Here is an 18,093-nt window from a genome sequence, read left to right as displayed (position 1 = left end):
CAAGAATTTAAAGTGGCAGATGAGCGTGCGCTAAGAATAAACAGACGATATCGTCCGCTGGTGTGGACACTAATATCGTTATCTTTATAGTTATCGTTCTTGGTGTGAACAGGCCTTTAGATTTTTTTTTTTTCTTCTTCTCACTTTGTGTTCCATAGACAGTCAAAATGAGCAACAGAAAAATGTCATTGTCTTTTATTTGTGCAATGCTTTGATGAATCAAATGGCTTTGCTTACTTTTTGTCATTAGGATCACTAGATGATAGATGCAGAAATGTCCTATGAGGAATTTTAAACACTGACATAATTCATTGCATCATACAAAGATAATTTCTTAACGTTCACATAAACAATGCCATAATAAATGTTCTTATTATAGCGCTACACAGTGGACTGGATTTGTGTGCTCTTGTCTGAGTAGTAATTGAAAACCATTCCATCAAGTTTGGGGTCTTTGCAATTTACAACCTCTGAAACTTTAGGGTGCAACAATAAAATCTGGGCAAATACAATAAAATCTGTACACATAATATAGCCAAACTATAGTTGAGGATTCAATGTGCCAACCCCAATGGGCATATGAAGACTCAATAAAAGGAAGCACTGTCCCTTTTCTTTCTCAGAGGTTCCTGCCCCGCATATATATTGGCATGGCAAAGAGGACTGTGTCACTGCTGCAACTACTGCTCTTGGTGTATGGGGTCTGTGTTCCAGCTTCAGCACAAGTATGCAGACTGCTTGGTCAGCCTGTCCTCCCTCTACTTTCTGCACAAAAAGATGTCAATATTGGGGCAGTTTTATCATTCCACAGAAGTGCTCTGTTAAAGATGCATACCTTCACTTCCAAACCAGAACCAACAATATGTGGCAGGTCTGTATGAAAACAACTCTTTGGAGTTGACAATATAAATTCTTTAAAAATAACTAAATAAATAATTCTGATGATCTTGCAAGAATGAAAGACACATAACTGATGCTCTATTTCCACAGCTTCAACTTGCGTGGGTTTAAATTTGCTCAGACACTGATTTTTGCTATTGAGGAGATAAATAATAGCACACACCTGCTACCTGGTGTTTCTTTGGGCTATAATATATATGATTCATGTAGCTCTATAGCTCAGACTATTCTTTCAAGCATGTCTTTGATGAATGGTTATAAACAGACTTTGAGTGATACATCCTGCTCTAGACCACCAGCTGTTTATGCCATTATTGGAGAGTCAAACTCCTCTCCCACCATAGCACTGGCTTCGGTAGTTGGTCCTTTCAGCATACCTGTTGTAAGAACTCTTATTTATCTGCTCCTTGTTATCATGTTGAATCAGCGTATGATGAAGCACAGGAACATGCACCATTTATAAATGCTTTGAATTAAAATGAAAATCAATTGTTGTAAATATAGAAAGCAATGTTTAGAGTGTAGCGTTTGTAATGTTTATGAAAATGATGTTATTTGTATAGTAATGATATGAAGTGGTTATGTTTCTTGTAGATCAGTCATTTTGCCACATGTGCTTGCCTGAGTAACAGAAAAAGATATCCATCCTTCTTCAGAACAATACCTAGTGATTATTACCAAAGCAGAGCACTGGCTCAGCTTGTAAAGCACTTTGGCTGGACCTGGGTTGGGACGGTCAGGAGTCGTGGAGACTATGGTAATAACGGCATTGCAGCATTTGAGGAGGCTGCAAATCAAGAGGGGGTTTGTATTGAATACTCAGAGGCCATATTAAGCACCGATCCAAAAGAGCAGTTTCTGAAGACACTAGAAGTGATAAAGAAGGGCACCGCCAGGGTGGTGGTGGCTTTTGTTGCATTAGGAGATTTTGTTCCCCTCCTGAAAGTAATGGTGCAACACAACATCACAGGGCTGCAGTGGGTTGGGAGTGAATCCTGGATCACTTCTCGAACTCTTGCAGAAACAAAGGAGTACAGTTTCCTTTCTGGAGCTTTGGGTTTTGCTATAGCAAATGCCAAACTTATGGGCTTGCGAGAGTTCCTAGTGAATGTGCACCCTGATCAAGAACCAAACAATGAAATTTTAAAAGAATTCTGGGAAACAACTTTTCAGTGCTCTTTCAGGACCACTGGTAGTGGTGCCTGTACTGGCTCAGAGAAACTGGCAGAGCTGCAAAACGAATTTACTGATGTATCAGAGCTACGAATAGCAAATAAAGTGTACACTGCAGTGTATGCTGTAGCACATACATTACATAACGTATTAAAGGACTTGAAATCATCCACCAACAGTAGCACAAAAGAACAACCCACACCACAAAAGGTATATAAGAGCAAAAAACACAATAGTAGAAAATCATACTGAAACAAATTATGTTTCTGGTCTTTCCCCTCAGATGTTGGCGTATATGAGGGATGTGAGATTCACTGTTAAAACAGGTGAAGAAATTTTCTTTGATGCAAGTGGTGATCCAGTGGCGAGATATGACCTGGTGAACTGGCAGCCTGCTGGGAATGTAGGTCTGCAGTTTGAGCATGTGGGAGTGTATGACAGCTCACTGTCTTCAGAACAGCGTCTTCGGGTCAATCAGGAACGTGTCTTATGGGCAAGAAACACTGGACAGGTATATCAATATGATATAATCAATTATAAGGGGGCATGTCATATAACCGTTTAATTATGAAAAGAACAACAACTGAAGAACAGTTAAAAGCGTGTATGAAATATGTATAAAGCAATTGCATAAAAGCATAAAAAATATAGCATAAAAGCAATTATTCCATGGAGACAATCAATTAATTTAAGATTTTAAATTGTCATGTTGTGTGTGACAAATTATTTTTGCATAGTTGCCTGTGTCCGTGTGCAGTGAGAGCTGCCCCCCTGGCACTAGAAAGGCTGTGCTAAAAGGACAACCTATCTGCTGTTATGACTGCATTCCATGTGCAGAGGGAGAAATCAACAATGTAACTGGTAAAAAAAAAAAAAAAGAAACACTGAATACCTCTCATGAACATATTATAATATATAATACTGTCCTTTTTTTTTTTTTCCTTCACAGATTCTAATGACTGTTTTCCTTGTGATTTGGAGTACTGGTCAAATGAAAGCAAAGACAAATGTGTATTAAAAGTGGTTGAATTCCTTTCCTATACAGAAATCATGGGAAAGGTGCTTTGTATTTTCTCCTTCTTTGGGGTGTTATTAACGACAATAATATATTTTCTGTTTTATCTTCATAAGGAAACACCTATTGTAAGAGCCAACAACTCAGAGCTGAGCTTCTTGTTGCTCTTCTCACTCTCACTGTGTTTTCTCTGTTCACTTACTTTCATTGGTCGGCCCACTGAATGGTCCTGTATGTTACGTCACACAGCATTTGGGATCACTTTTGTCCTTTGCATCTCCTGTGTTTTGGGGAAAACAATAGTGGTATTAATGGCATTCCGGGCTACACTTCCAGGAAGTAATGTCATGAAATGGTTTGGGCCTTTTCAACAGAGACTCAGTGTTGTTTCCTTAACTTTAATACAGGTGATTATCTGTGTGCTTTGGTTAACAATATCCCCACCTTTCCCGTACATGAATTTGAGCTATTACAGAGAAAAAATCATCCTAGAATGTAACTTAGGTTCAGCTGTTGGTTTTTGGGCTGTTCTGGGTTATACTGGCCTGCTATCAATCTTGTGTTTTGTTCTGGCTTTTTTTGCTCGGAAGCTCCCTGATAACTTCAATGAAGCCAAGTTCATCACATTCAGTATGCTCATATTCTGTGCTGTCTGGCTCACATTTATCCCAGCTTATGTCAGTTCTCCTGGAAAATTTACTGTAGCTGTACAGATATTTGCTATTTTAGCTTCAAGTTTTGGTTTACTATTTTGCATATTTATACCAAAATGTTATATAATTTTACTAAAACCAGATAAAAATACAAAAAAACAAATGATAGGGAAGTCTTCATAAATCTTATCTTTAAACTCAAAGATACACTCTAAAAAATGCTGGGTTAAATATAACCCAGAGCTGGGTTAAAAAGGGTCAAACTATTTTGGGTTCAAAACAACCCAACCGCTGGGTTTGTCCCTTTTTAACCCAGCGCTGGATTATATTTAACTCAGCATTTTTTAGCGTGTAACCATGTAACTGAGAAACAAAGATGATGCAATAAATACATTTCTGATATAAAATTCTATACCAACAGATACAAGTAAAATAAATAAATAAACCAACAGATAAGCATCTGAAAGTATTTTGTCTGTAAACAGTGAAAATAAAGACTTTAAGCTAAAACATATTCCTTGGCCATGGGTACTGAGGATTGCTTTCATAACAACTGATGAAATTGAAAGCAAAAATACAGTTCTGTGCCCTGAAGGATTCCCATGTCATTATCACAATAGCAGCACTACTATGTGTTGGTGGGTCAGTCTAAACCTCTATTTCTGCTCTGTGCAGTATAGCCTTGGACTGCACTTATAGTAACTCTCTCTACGACAGCCATATTCTGGACCTGCATTATATAAATTATAAAATACAATGACTACCTTATATAAGACAATGACTTGTTGCAATTAGAAATAAATAAGAAATAATAGCCTGTATTTATTACACCTTTCTGCATTACGCACATTAAACCATCCAGACATTGATTTGGCATATCATTTTATAATTTACATTTATATGCAAAGGTTTATACCTCTTATGTGTATGTTTTGTTTTAAGTCTCATAAATATGTCAATTGCAATATGTCAAATGCAAATTAAATTTGACTAGATTACAGCATTATTTAAAAAAAATAATAATACAGTTTTTTTTTTTTAATTACTATTCTAATACTGCACCAGACACTGATTTTCTTAAAATGGTTATTTAAAAATGATTATATCCTTGTCTATATGATTTTAGGTTTTGGCTGTCTGAACTTACTGCAATGATTGATTATATATTGTTGTGTAATATGCATAAGAATACAATTACCCTGCCTCATTGTTTATTATATTTAGTTAATATATTATATCTAAGGGTGTACTATTTTGTTTATTTCCTGGGAAGGCCTCATACAGGCACATTTGTAACTGCTGCATGTTGTAGAGGAAATTAAGGAATTGTCCTATTGCAAGTATGCCTTTGACTTGTTGCAATTAGAAATAAATAAGAAATAATAGCCTGTATTTATTACACCTTTCTGCATTACGCACATTAAACCATCCAGACATTGATTTGGCATATCATTTTATAATTTACATTTATATGCAAAGGTTTATACCTCTTATGTGTATGTTTTGTTTTAAGTCTCATAAATATGTCAATTGCAATATGTCAAATGCAAATTAAATTTGACTAGATTACAGCATTATTTAAAAAAAATAATAATACAGTTTTTTTTTTTTAATTACTATTCTAATACTGCACCAGACACTGATTTTCTTAAAATGGTTATTTAAAAATGATTATATCCTTGTCTATATGATTTTAGGTTTTGGCTGTCTGAACTTACTGCAATGATTGATTATATATTGTTGTGTAATATGCATAAGAATACAATTACCCTGCCTCATTGTTTATTATATTTAGTTAATATATTATATCTAAGGGTGTACTATTTTGTTTATTTCCTGGGAAGGCCTCATACAGGCACATTTGTAACTGCTGCATGTTGTAGAGGAAATTAAGGAATTGTCCTATTGCAAGTATGCCTTTACTTCTTATGTAATACCTTTGTATTGTAACCAAATACAATTGTTATTGGTATTGTTTTATTGAGAAAGTGGTTTATTGAGAAAGACACCACACATGATATTGTATTTGATTTATTAAGAAAGCGGTTTATTAAGAAATACACTACATGTTATTGTAATTATTGTATTGAGAAAGTGGTTTATTAAGAAAGAAACCACACATGATATTGTATTTGATTTGTTGAGAAAGCGGTTTATTAAGAAATACACCACACCTGTTATTGTATTTGTTTTATATTTGTTTTATTGAGAAAGGGTTTATTAAGTAAAACATCACACTTGTTGTTTTAAGCATTTATTAAGAAAACATTTATAACATGTATAAGCAAGAGCACAGCTAGAGATGACACATGTATTTGCAAGAGCATTGAAGAAAAAAGAAGGTGGGCATTACCTCAGCGTGTTTCAGACAAATCATAAAAGAAAGCAGTGCAAAAAATCCCAAAGAAGAAAAATGAGAAGATGCGAGGCCTTTCATAAACAACTTCTTAGGGGATTTCCAGTATGATGTCACAAGACATTTGGATCCACCTGCTGTCTATAAAGGACTGAAGTGCGATGATGAAATCAGATGCTGCTTCGAGACCACCTGAAGAGCTCTCCGGCACCAGAGCCATCGCTGATATTGCCTTGAGCATTTAACTTTTTATACAGTAGATGTAGAATATTTGTACTGCTTACTAACTGTAATAAATAAACTGACTTGTATTTAAATAAATGGGATCACACCTAAAACCTTCATGTCCAAATTTGTCCACGAAGGACAAATTAAGGGCTGCTATAAGAAAGATGCTTGAGGATAAAGTTGAATAACTAGTGAACACACTATAAGGAAGAAAAAAATAAATACAACAACAACAACAAAATATTTTTGTTGCACCAGTAAGATGGAAAATTAAGACCATACGTAACGAGGTAACGAGAGGTCAAGGGAACACATGAGGCTAACCATGGGAACTAACAAGGAAGCTACAGAAGCAGGGCTAACACAAAGGGGAGCAAACAGGGGAAAAAAACCTTCAATAAAATCTAAAGATAAACACCCCCCCCCCCCTGAGCGGATTTCACAAACAATAATAAATTGTAAAACAAAAATCCAGGAGGGTGGTGGAGCGGAGGAGGAATGGAGGAGAGATGGAGGGCCAGACCCGTGGAGTGGAAGAGAGCCCTGTAGACTGTGGCAAAGCAGAAAACCGAGGCAGAGCAGGCAGAGCCGGCAGAGCCGGAAAGCAAGGTGGAGCATGCACAGCAGGACCAGCAGAGCAAGAAGCCAGGGCAGAGCCGAAGACCATGGCCTCCATAGCCATGACAGGGCAAGCAGAGAGTTCAGGTACAATCTCTTTGGCCGTGACAGGTCTGGCAGAGGGTTCAGAGACAACCTCTATGGTTGCAACAGAACTGACACCACAGATAGAAGACACATAGAGTTCAAAAACAGCCTCGATAGCCAAAACAGAGCCATTAGGGGACACAAGGAGTTAAGAAATGGCAACAACCGAGAAACAAAGAGTTCAGTAAAAGCTTCCATGGCCACAACAGTGGTGTCAGGGAACATTGAGAGTTCAGAAACTGCAACTTCAACCGTAACACGGGCATCCGGGAACATCGAGAGTTCAGAATCAGCATCTTCGGCCATAACAGGGGCATCAGGAAACACAAAGTTTAGAAATCGTGCCCGCAGCAGTAATGATGGCTTCAGGGAGCACAGAGAGTTCAGAAACAGCACCCACAGCTGTAACAGACATCAGGGAATACAGAGAGTTCAGAAAAGAATGTCGCTGCTGCCTCTGGAGAAACAGGTGTGGGGTTTGTAGCCCAAAAAAACACAAAATTATGGTAGCCATCAAAGGGAGAAAAGAAAACAAGAGAAAGATCCACAAGGTGGGATTCGAACTCGGGACACCCAAAGCACAACTGTGCCATATGTTGGTGTGCTGCCCACGAGACCATCGGCACCGACAGAATCAGACATACTACTGCTAGTGTGGAAGATTTTTATTGGTCAAAATATGAATTGTTCAAGTATAATCACTGTGAATATAATCATTTATGTATCAAGTTATTTTACTATTATAATCATATATTTGCCTATGTGTGTAGAGGCCTGCATGGATGGAATGTGCAGACATACGGTTTATGGTAAAGCTGCACATCCTATTTTGACATGAGACAAAAAATATATGATGGAGCCTCTTTCTTTAATGTAACATAAACTGGGCCTCCTGTCTGCTTGCAGGAAACAGATGGGAGGCATAGGCAAAAAAAGGTAAACAATAACAGGATGTAGGAAATGTATGGAGCACGCCTTAAAGGCAAAAACTGTATAAAATTGTGTCCAGCCACAGACTCGGGAGATTCTCTGCAGATTATCTCGACTGCATTATCTCTCTGATAATAAAAGTCTATTTTTCTGGCATCAAAACCCCAAGACTTCAAGAGTGATTCTTCATAGAAACAGCAGGAACCACCACAAATTGGCATCACGAACAGGATTGGAAAGGAGCAGGGGTGGAAGACCACTTTGGGATGGTTTGACGAGCAACACGGTGGCCACTAAACAATAAGGTAAGTAGATTTTGCTTATATAATTAGTTAGTGTTGTTCGCCCGGTCTGCCCTTGGTGGTAAGAACACTCGAAAAATGCTCTTCCAAATAAAAATAAAAAAATAGAAAAAAAGGGTTTTGATTAAAAATATATGATGGAGCCTCTTTCTTTAATGTAACATAAACTGGGCCTCCTGTCTGCTTGCAGGAAACAGATGGGAGGCATAGGCAAAAAAAGGTAAACAATAACAGGATGTAGGAAATGTATGGAGCACGCCTTAAAGGCAAAAACTGTATAAAATTGTGTCCAGCCACAGACTCGGGAGATTCTCTGCAGATTATCTCGACTGCATTATCTCTCTGATAATAAAAGTCTATTTTTCTGGCATCAAAACCCCAAGACTTCAAGAGTGATTCTTCATAGAAACAGCAGGAACCACCACAAATTGGCATCACGAACAGGATTGGAAAGGAGCAGGGGTGGAAGACCACTTTGGGATGGTTTGACGAGCAACACGGTGGCCACTAAACAATAAGGTAAGTAGATTTTGCTTATATAATTAGTTAGTGTTGTTCGCCCGGTCTGCCCTTGGTGGTAAGAACACTCGAAAAATGCTCTTCCAAATAAAAATAAAAAAATAGAAAAAAAGGGTTTTGATTCCAGAATAACTAATTGCATGCAATGGTCTGTGTTTATTGTTGAGTGTGTCTTGAAGGACAGCAATAGATGTTAAGCAGATAAAATATAGGGAAGCGCGCAAAGTCCTGTGGATGTCTGAACGGATAGGCAACAATTCCTGCAGGGTACTGCTTTTTTACTGTGTTGAGGAAGTGTATCAGTGAAAGAGCGATTAGAACTGACAGGTCACTCAGGAAGAGTGTAGTGTAGTCTGTTTTAATGTATGTGTCTGTGTCCGTGTCTGTGTGAATGACTGTGGTTGTATGAGAAAATAAATAAATTCTGTATTGGGTGGGTAAAAGCTGGGCATCCCTCCTGGACCGTCCCTTAAGTGGGGCCTGGCAGAGTGTTGGACGCAGCTAGTGCCGCACCTGAGAGGGATGAATGAATATATGAGCCCTATAAATAAAGGGACAAAAGATGAATGTATGAGCCCTGTGAATAAAGGGACTAGAAGGAGTGAATGTGTTTAGAAAAAATGTTTCAATAAAGATTGAATAAAGATATTGGCATTGCAGATTTTTCGTACATATTTGAATGCATATATTGTGTGACGTAGATAGGGAGGATATTTAGGAAATTTAGGAGACTAATGCAGTTCAGATAATATAATAGAGGTATATGCCCTATGTTAAATAATTAAATTGCTGATAAAATATTTTTTTATAACAGAAACAAAGAATATATACATTATAGGTCTTAGTTATTGGTTGGCACTTTTGGATGCCAAGTGATCAGAAATAGGATTTAGAGTATAAATTCACTTTCTAATATATCGAAAATGTGCACACGCGTGTGATATAATAAATACTAGGCTTAAAAGTGCATGACACAGAAGAAAATAGGAGAAATTGGTTAAAAGAAGTAAATTAAGTTGGGGAGAAATATAGTAAGTTAAATAATTGTATAAAAAATATATATTGAGCTTAAAATATAGGATTGTCTTATTATAGGAAAAATTTTGGCAGCCACTCTATATATTAGGATTAAAATATCCATTGTGTAAATAACTGATAGACAAGCTCTCAAGCAAATGGCAACAGAGAACTAAAACAATGATGACAAAATGGCCAAAAGGAGGGACATTTGATGGAAACACTGATAAAAAATTATAAAACTAAAGGCAACAGTAAAATAGAGAGAAAAGAGAGAAGCAAAAAGGGAAAAGGAGAAAGAAGTGCTAGCCTTGTTCAAAAAGGAAGGAGAAGACTCATTGAAAAGTATAAAACAGGCAAGAAAAATACTAAAAGAGGCAGACAAAGAGATAAAGAAGAAAAAAGAAGAGTTGTTTTCTAAACCACCCCCACATCTGCCCCCAGAGGGACAGTTCCCAATACTTAAGGGTACTGTAGAAGTGTCTGGAGAAATGCAAATGGAAGGACAAGTAGAATTGGAAGAAAATCAAAAAGAACCAGATGTAAGACCAAAGAGGAAACAGAATAAAAAGAGTGAGGGATATTTACCTTTAGATTGTTATAAACAGGCACGCATAGCATTAGAAATAATGAAAGCAAACTATGAAGGAAACACAGGAAATGAGGAAATGTTAGAGCAGATGAGGAGAGAATATAAGGAGATTGAAGCACAAGCAGAGGCTATGGAAGCAGAAATAGGAAGGAAAATTAAAGAAACAGAAAAATTAATACAAGATGCAGATAAATTGGTGAGAGATAGAAGTAAACTATTAGACAGCAGAGAGGAAGTGAGTAAAGAGGAGTCGTCGTCATTTGATTAAGGAACATGGGGACAGGGAAGAGAATAAAGAAGACTTAGACCGCTGGCTGCACAACTCCCGATTTTAATTAAGGGTACACAGGGACAGTATGTCCCCTCGGCCTCACAGGACCTTGAGGGGCTGGTCACTCGCCTCCCCGACATCCATGAGGGGGCTGGGAAGTGGATTAAGGTGTTTGAAGAAGAAACTATGGGCAAACTTTTAGCTGTGGGGGACATTAAAGCCTGGCAAAGATTATAGGAGGGGCAAAAATGGAAGAAATTCTTCAAGCATCCAATCTGGACAGAGCTGTGGACTCTCACTACATGGATGGAACTGCTGAATAATGCTGAATTAATTCATTTAGCTTTTGAAGGACAGCCCCATGATTGTGTGACTGATTCACTGGCATTTACTAGATTACGGCCAGATCTCGTGTCTACACCAATCCCTGAAGCAGAAGTCACTTACTTCGTAGATGGTTCTAGCTTTAGAGATCATGTAGGAAATCATACAGGATATTCAGTAGTAAAGAAAGACAAGGAAGAATTTGTGCCTGTGATATCACAACATTGTGTACAGCCTTGCTCTGCTCAATTAGCAGAATTAAAAGCTCTCACAGCTGCATGTCAATTGGCAAAAGGACAAACAGCCAATATTTTCACTGATTCAGCATATGCTCATGGTGTATGTCATTTGTTTGGAGCAGTATAGAAGCAGAGAGGTTTCAAAAAGAGCGATGGGACTCCCATACAACATGCTGAACAAATAGGTCAATTAATTTCTGCTATGATGCTACCAAAACGACTAGCAATAATCAAGTGTCAGGCTCATAAAAAAGGAAATTATTTTGTCATTAAAGGAAATAATTCAGCAGATTTGGAAGCTAAAAAAGCCTCAGGGTGTCAGGTAGCACTTAACACCGCATGAAATGCTAACGGGTCGACCCATGCCTGCGCCATATTGTAGAGGTCCCTACAAAGGACCCCCTCTAGAGCAATTGCAATTGGAACTTTGATCTTATATGAAGAAATTAACTGCAATACATAAAGCTATCTATTTACAGGAGACAAGAAAATAGCCCTGTGAGGAAACAGAGATGGAATGTCCAATTGTTCCAGGTGACCTTTCTGCTATGATGCTACCAAAACGACTAGCAATAATCAAGTGTCAGGCTCATAAAAAAGGAAATAATTTTGTAATTAATGGAAACAGTGCAGAAGATTTGGAAGCTAAAAAAAAGCCTCAGGGTGTCAGGTAGCAGTATTAGCACCTGTAGTACTTATAGAACCTCAACCTCAATTGGATGATATTATTCGAATTCAACAACAAGCAGGCCCTTATGAACACTCTATGTGGCACCAAAGAGGAGCCAAAAAAGATACGCAAGACATCTGGCGTACACATGAAGGACAAATTGTTGCACCAACTTCACTTTTGAATATTCTCATTTCAGATGCGCATGGTTTTGACCATTGTGCAAGGGGGGAAGTGATAAGGAAAATTAAACAGCAAGGTTATTGGTCTCCTTATTTACATGCAATGGTGGATGAATTTTTGTAGTTCAGATAATGGATCGGCATTCATACAAAAAACTTTAAAACAAGTATTGCAACAATTGAGAATAAAACAGAGACTAGGTTGCAGTTACCATCCGCAATCACAAGGGATGGTGGAGAGATTAAATGGAACCATCAATGCCAAACTTAACAAAATATGTGAAAGTACTAAGCTAAACTGGATTGATGCTTTACCTCTTGCACTAATGAGCTATCGCATGCAAACTAACAGGAACACTCACTTAACACCGCATGAAATGCTAACGGGTCGACCCATGCCTGTGCCATATTGTAGAGGTCCCTACAAAGGACCTCCTCTAGAGCAATTGCAAATGGAACTTCGATCTTATATGAAGAAATTAACTGCCATACATAAAGCTATCTATTTACAGGAAACAAGAAAAGAGCCCTGTGAGGAAACAGAGACAGAATGTCCAATTGTTCCAGGTGACCAAGTATATCTGAGGGTATTCCGGAGAAAGTGGAATGAGCCCAGGAGAGAGGGACCTACAAAGTCGTGAGAGCTACTCCAACTGCAGTCCAAGTGGAGGGAAGTACAACCTGGTATCATCTCAACCACTGTACGAGAGTTCCCAAAATAAGGACAGAAAGAGAAAGAAACAGACAAGCAGATAACTCAGGAGAAAGTGACGAGGAAAGACCAGTGACACAAGATGAAGTGCAAACTGATGAAAGCTCAAAAAAAGATCCACAAGGAGCTCACATTCTCCTGTCAGACAAACAGGAAAGGAGAAAGAATGAGTCTGACAGCATATCTGATGATTATCACATGCCTAATGCAGATAATTCTACAAGCTCAAGCTGTAGCCAACAGCACCCAGACTTCCCTAGAATCAACTTTCAGCCCCTCGGTTGAATCTAGCAGTGGCTTTGACTTAATCCAAAAAGAACAAGAACTAGATAAGGAGGAAAAAGTATCTAGACAAAATAGACACATTGTAAATGACAACCATAATATTACTTATAAGAGAATGGGCAATTCAGATATATTATGGGGAAAGGCAGAAGACAATAATTGGTATAAATGGGTAAATTACGCAGCAGAAAAAGAGAAATGGGAAAACTGCTTAGTTTGCTTTGAAGCAAGACCAATTTTATATATTGTACCAATACCTATACACAGCTCTAGTTGTCGAATATTTCATGATGAATGGTTTAAGAAGTGTCCAGGACTGTCTAATGCAATGGGGTTAGATGTAGTGAGATTGGGAGGTAAATGCTTTATAGAAAGAGGCAGAGAGATAAATGTCTTTAGAAACTGTACCCAAAAAATGGCATATTGCCCATATTGGTGCCAGTTTCTCCAATCTACAACAAACTACAGAGAAGCAACTGAATTACAGTGCATACGAACCCGTAAATGGCCAATAGTACGGAAAGAAAAAATACAAAAGCCACAAGGGAAAATACAATTAATGGCAGATCAGGAATTTGAATGTTATGAGAAGAAGGGAAATATTGACGTAGGAAGATTTGAAGAAAAATACAGCAAAATATGGAAAATACCACGATGTAAAGATAACTATTTAGTGATAAAAGAAGGCCCACCACCTATATTTGATGACATTGATATTGCATTGGCAGACATATGGTGGATGTGTGGATTAGAATATGGCCTCTTGACATTACCAGAAAAATGGTCAGGATTATGTACTAGAATTATGCTTACACATAAAATGAGTCACATCTCTCTAGAAGAGGAAGCAACAAATGAAAAGAAAGCCAGATCCAGAAGAGCCTATGAAAAAGACCCTGCAGTTTATATAGATTCAATTGGTCAACCAAGAGGTATACCTTATGAGTTTAAAGCAAGAGATGAAATCAAATCAGGGATTGAATCAATATTCATTTGGATTACACAAAATAAAAATACAGAATGGATCAATTACATATATTACAATCAGCAAAGATTTATTAATTACACTGATGAGGCCTTATCACTTTTAGGAGAGCAATTGGATGCAACGAGCAGAATGACATGGCAAAATCGAATAGCTTTAGATTATTTGTTAGCTGAGAAAGGGGAAGTGTGTGTTATGTTTGGGGATCAATGCTGTACATACATACCAAATAATACTGCTCCTGAAGGAGCATTTACTGAAGTAATGACCAAATTGAAAAACCTAAGGATTGAACTTAAAACTAACGCTGGGACAGATAATAAAATGGGGCATTGGTTTGATCTAAAGTTAGGAGCATGGGGAGCATGGTTAGCTAAATTAGGAATGTTTATAGGAGTTGCAGTATTAATAGGAGGATTACTTTTTGGCTGTGTGCTTCCCGTACTGAAGTCACTAGTTGTCCAAGCCACAGCTAGGCAAATGGAAATTCTAACATGTCAAGATAATAAGAAATTGATTTTGAAGAGTAACCAAAATGTACATTACCAGGACTGGGCTTATGCACCCAACTGGAAGTCACAAACATTGACAAATGATGGAGACTCTAGTTCCTCAACTGAGGACGAAGAAGAAGTATAAAGATGAACCATACCCTGGGTGTAAGTGAAATGACAACCATAATATTACTTATAAGAGAACGGGCAATTCAGATATATTATGGGAAAAGGCAGAAGACAATAATTGGTATAAATGGGTAAATTACGCAGCAGAAAAAGAGAAATGGGAAAACTGCTTAGTTTGCTTTGAAGCAAGACCAATTTTATATATTGTACCAATACCTATACACAGCTCTAGTTGTCGAATATTTCATGATGAATGGTTTAAGAAGTGTCCAGGGCTATCTAGTGCAGTGGGGTTAGATGTAGTAAAAATGGGAGGTGCATGCTTTATAGAAAGGGGCAGATAAATAAATACCTTTAGAAACTGTACCCAAAAAAATGGCATTTTGCCCATATTGGCGCCAGTTTCTCCAATCTACAACAAACTACAGAGAAGCAACTGAATTACAGTGTATACAAACCCCTAAATGGCCAATAATATGGAAAAAATACAAAAGTCACAAGGAAAAATACAATTAACGGCAGATCAAGAATTTGAATGTTATGAGAAGAAGGGAAATATTGACATAGGAAGATTTGAAGGGAAATGCAGCAAAATATGGAAAATTCCACAATGTAAAAATGACTATTTAGTGATAAAAGAAGGCCCACCACCAATATTTGATGAAATCGATATTGCATTGGCAGACATATGGTGGATGTGTGGATTAGAATATGGCCTTTTGCCAACATTACCAGAAAAATGGTGAGGATTATGTACTAGTGTTATGCTGACACATAAAATGAGTCACATCTCTCTAGAAGAAGAAGCAACAAATTAAGAAAAATCCAGATCTAAAAGAGCCTATGAAAAAGACCCTGCTGTTTATATAGATTCAATTGGTCAACCTAGAGGTATACCTTGTGAGTTTAAAGCAAGAGATGAAGTCAAATCAGGGATTGAATCAATATTCATCTGGATTACACAAAATAAAAATATAGAATGGATCAATTACATATATTACAATCAGCAAAGATTTATTAATTACACTGATGAGGCCTTATCACTTTTAGGAGAGCAATTGGATGCAACGAGCAGAATGACATGGCAAAATCGAATAGCTTTAGATTATTTGTTAGCTGAGAAAGGGGGAGTGTGTGTTATGTTTGGGGATCAATGCTGTACTTATATACCAAATAATACTGCTCCAGAAGGCGCATTCACTGAAGTAATGACCAAATTGAAAGACCTAAGGATTGAACTTAAAGAAAACGCTGGAACAGATAATCAAATGTGGGATTGGTTTGATCTAAAGTTAGGAGCATGGGGAGCATGGTTAGCTAAATTAGGAATGTTTTTAGGGGTTGCAGACCTCTGTGAAGTTGGCCCCCCACCCAACGCAAAACGTCGGCAAAATAGTCTCAATCGTTTGTGCTCCATTTGTTCTGGCTTATGCTGTAAAAATTTTTGTTTGTGCTGCTTTGGTTTTTTAAATATTAAAATAATATTTATAGGTCATTCTGAGGTCACTCAGCCCCCCAACATACTCCAAATTCACCCCAAATAGTCTAGTTTGTTTGTGCTCGTTTGTGCAGGTAAAACACAAGGACTATATATTTGTAAGGGATAATGTACATCCAGCTGGATGTTATCTCAGAATAAACCCTGACAGGGTGATCAGGACCCCAACGTGAAGCGGAGGGGTCTTGTATCAGCCTGAAGGGGTTTATGCATTACAGCGTACAAAACAATCGTAGCAAAATGGCAGCAGCTGCGTTTGCATGAAACGAGAGCAAGTCCGCGATACCAGGATGACATAAATAATTGTACACCATTTTGAATCGAGTTTTAATATTTTATTAACTAAACAAACGCAAAGCTTCCACCAAGAAAAAATAGTTCAAGCAAGAGTACAGCGCCGACTGCTGTTACCCGGATGAGCCTGTGTTATTAGCTTTTACCGGTTGTTATCGAGGGATAACATACCTCGGAATGTCGCGACTGACCAATCAGAATCAAGTATTCCACAGAGCCGTGTAATAAATGGGAAAGTTGTCAAGGGAACTCACGAGGGTAACCATGGGAACTAACAAGGGAGCTGCAGAAGAAGGGCTAACACAGAGGGGAGGTATCAGGCCCTGTCCACACGAACGCGGTTATTTTTTAAACCTTAGCTTTTTCTACGCGGTTTGGCCGTTCGTCCACACACAAACGCAGCACCGGGTCACTGAAACGGAACAGTTTTGAAAACGCCTGCCAGGGTGAAGATTTTCAAAAACTCTGGTTGCAGTGTTATCGTGTAGACAGCGAAACTAGAGTTTTTGGCTTGTGACGTCAGAGCCTGCGCTGTTATCTCCGCCTACTGGAAACTTTTTCAGGCTTCTGATTGGCCAACATGGCTTTACGGTTGAGATTATATCGCCACCTGTTGGTTTGGCATGCTCTTGACAGTGCTTCATAGCATGCGTTTGCGTGTTTATGTGGACGAAGATTTTTTTTAAACCGGAAGAAGGAAAAACTCCATTTATAAAAATACACATGTACGTGTGGACATGGCCTCAGATACAATAGGAACAGAGAAAACACTTCGACAATATTATTATTAATTAATGCTTTAATAAAGAAAAAAAACAGCTGCCAATTGGTTATGAAAATTACAATAAAGAATAATATAATATTATTAATAATAATACAGAATAATCTCTTTTCAGGGCTGGCATGATTTAGTCCAAAAAACCCCCCCAAAAAAAACACCAGACTCAGGCCCCGTCCACACGCGTTTAGCTGTATATGCACAAATTTTGTATCGTATAGGCGTTTCATCCACACGGATCCGGCGTTTTGGGAGAGTGAAACCGATATTTTTTTAAACCGGGTCCCAGAGTGGATAAATCTGAAAACGCCCTTGCGTTCTCGTGTGGACAGCGAATCCGTATATTTTCTGAAACAATGACGTCCTCAGCCCACGTCTCGCCCCTAGTCAGACACCACTACGTCACGTAACAGCAACAAAAACATGAACAAACACTGAACGATTGTCTTTTTATTAACTAACATTAACACAGATTAATAAATGTATTGTTCCATGTTCGTTTGTATACCACGCGCAAGGTTTATGCGCATAGTCCAAGTCTTCATCTCCGTTTCTAGTGTATCTCTGTGGCAGAATTATAACGCCACATACTGGTCTGGCACGTATACTACATCGTTTTGTGTCGGTTTTGTGGTTTAAGTATTTAAGTATTTTGAGTGTGAGAGTTTGAGAATTTGACTTCCTTTTCTGTGACAAGTAGGCATCAGAAACAAAGTTGTGCTTGCACAGCATTGCTTTGTGTACAGGGGTAGCCATGGTAACTACTGTATTTTTGTTGTTCCATAAGTGTCACCTTCTGTCAGAGAGTGAACTTGCATTTTTATTCAGCTCGTCAGCTGCTT

General features: G+C 38.0%; 1 protein-coding gene across 1 annotated transcript; it reads left to right on the top strand.

Moving 5' to 3' along the window:
• The first annotated feature begins 650 nt into the window (after positions 1-650).
• On the top strand, positions 651-3,924 carry LOC107742943 (extracellular calcium-sensing receptor-like). The gene is made up of 6 exons (XM_016556026.1): positions 651-871; positions 991-1,282; positions 1,495-2,283; positions 2,357-2,584; positions 2,811-2,934; positions 3,023-3,924. The coding sequence occupies exons 1-6, from the start codon at positions 651-653 to the stop codon at positions 3,922-3,924; spliced, it is 2,556 nt and encodes an 851-aa protein (XP_016411512.1).
• The last annotated feature ends 14,169 nt before the right edge of the window (positions 3,925-18,093 follow it).

This window comes from Sinocyclocheilus rhinocerous, unplaced genomic scaffold, assembly GCF_001515625.1.
Source record: "Sinocyclocheilus rhinocerous isolate Xijiao unplaced genomic scaffold, SAMN03320098_v1.1 scaffold1128, whole genome shotgun sequence".
NCBI classification, from domain to species: Eukaryota; Metazoa; Chordata; class Actinopteri; order Cypriniformes; family Cyprinidae; genus Sinocyclocheilus; species Sinocyclocheilus rhinocerous.
The sequence above is the reverse complement of the archived record's forward strand: the minus strand, read 5'-3'. Positions and strand labels throughout refer to the sequence as shown.

Coding starts and splice junctions, on each gene's coding strand:
- LOC107742943 (XM_016556026.1), top strand. CDS start 651: ATGGCAAAGAGGACTGTGTCACTGCTGCAACTACTGCTCTTGGTGTAT. Junction 2,585..2,810: donor GGGCAAGAAACACTGGACAG/GTATATCAATAT, acceptor ATTTTTGCATAG/TTGCCTGTGTCCGTGTGCAG. Junction 2,935..3,022: donor AGAAATCAACAATGTAACTG/GTAAAAAAAAAA, acceptor TTTCCTTCACAG/ATTCTAATGACTGTTTTCCT.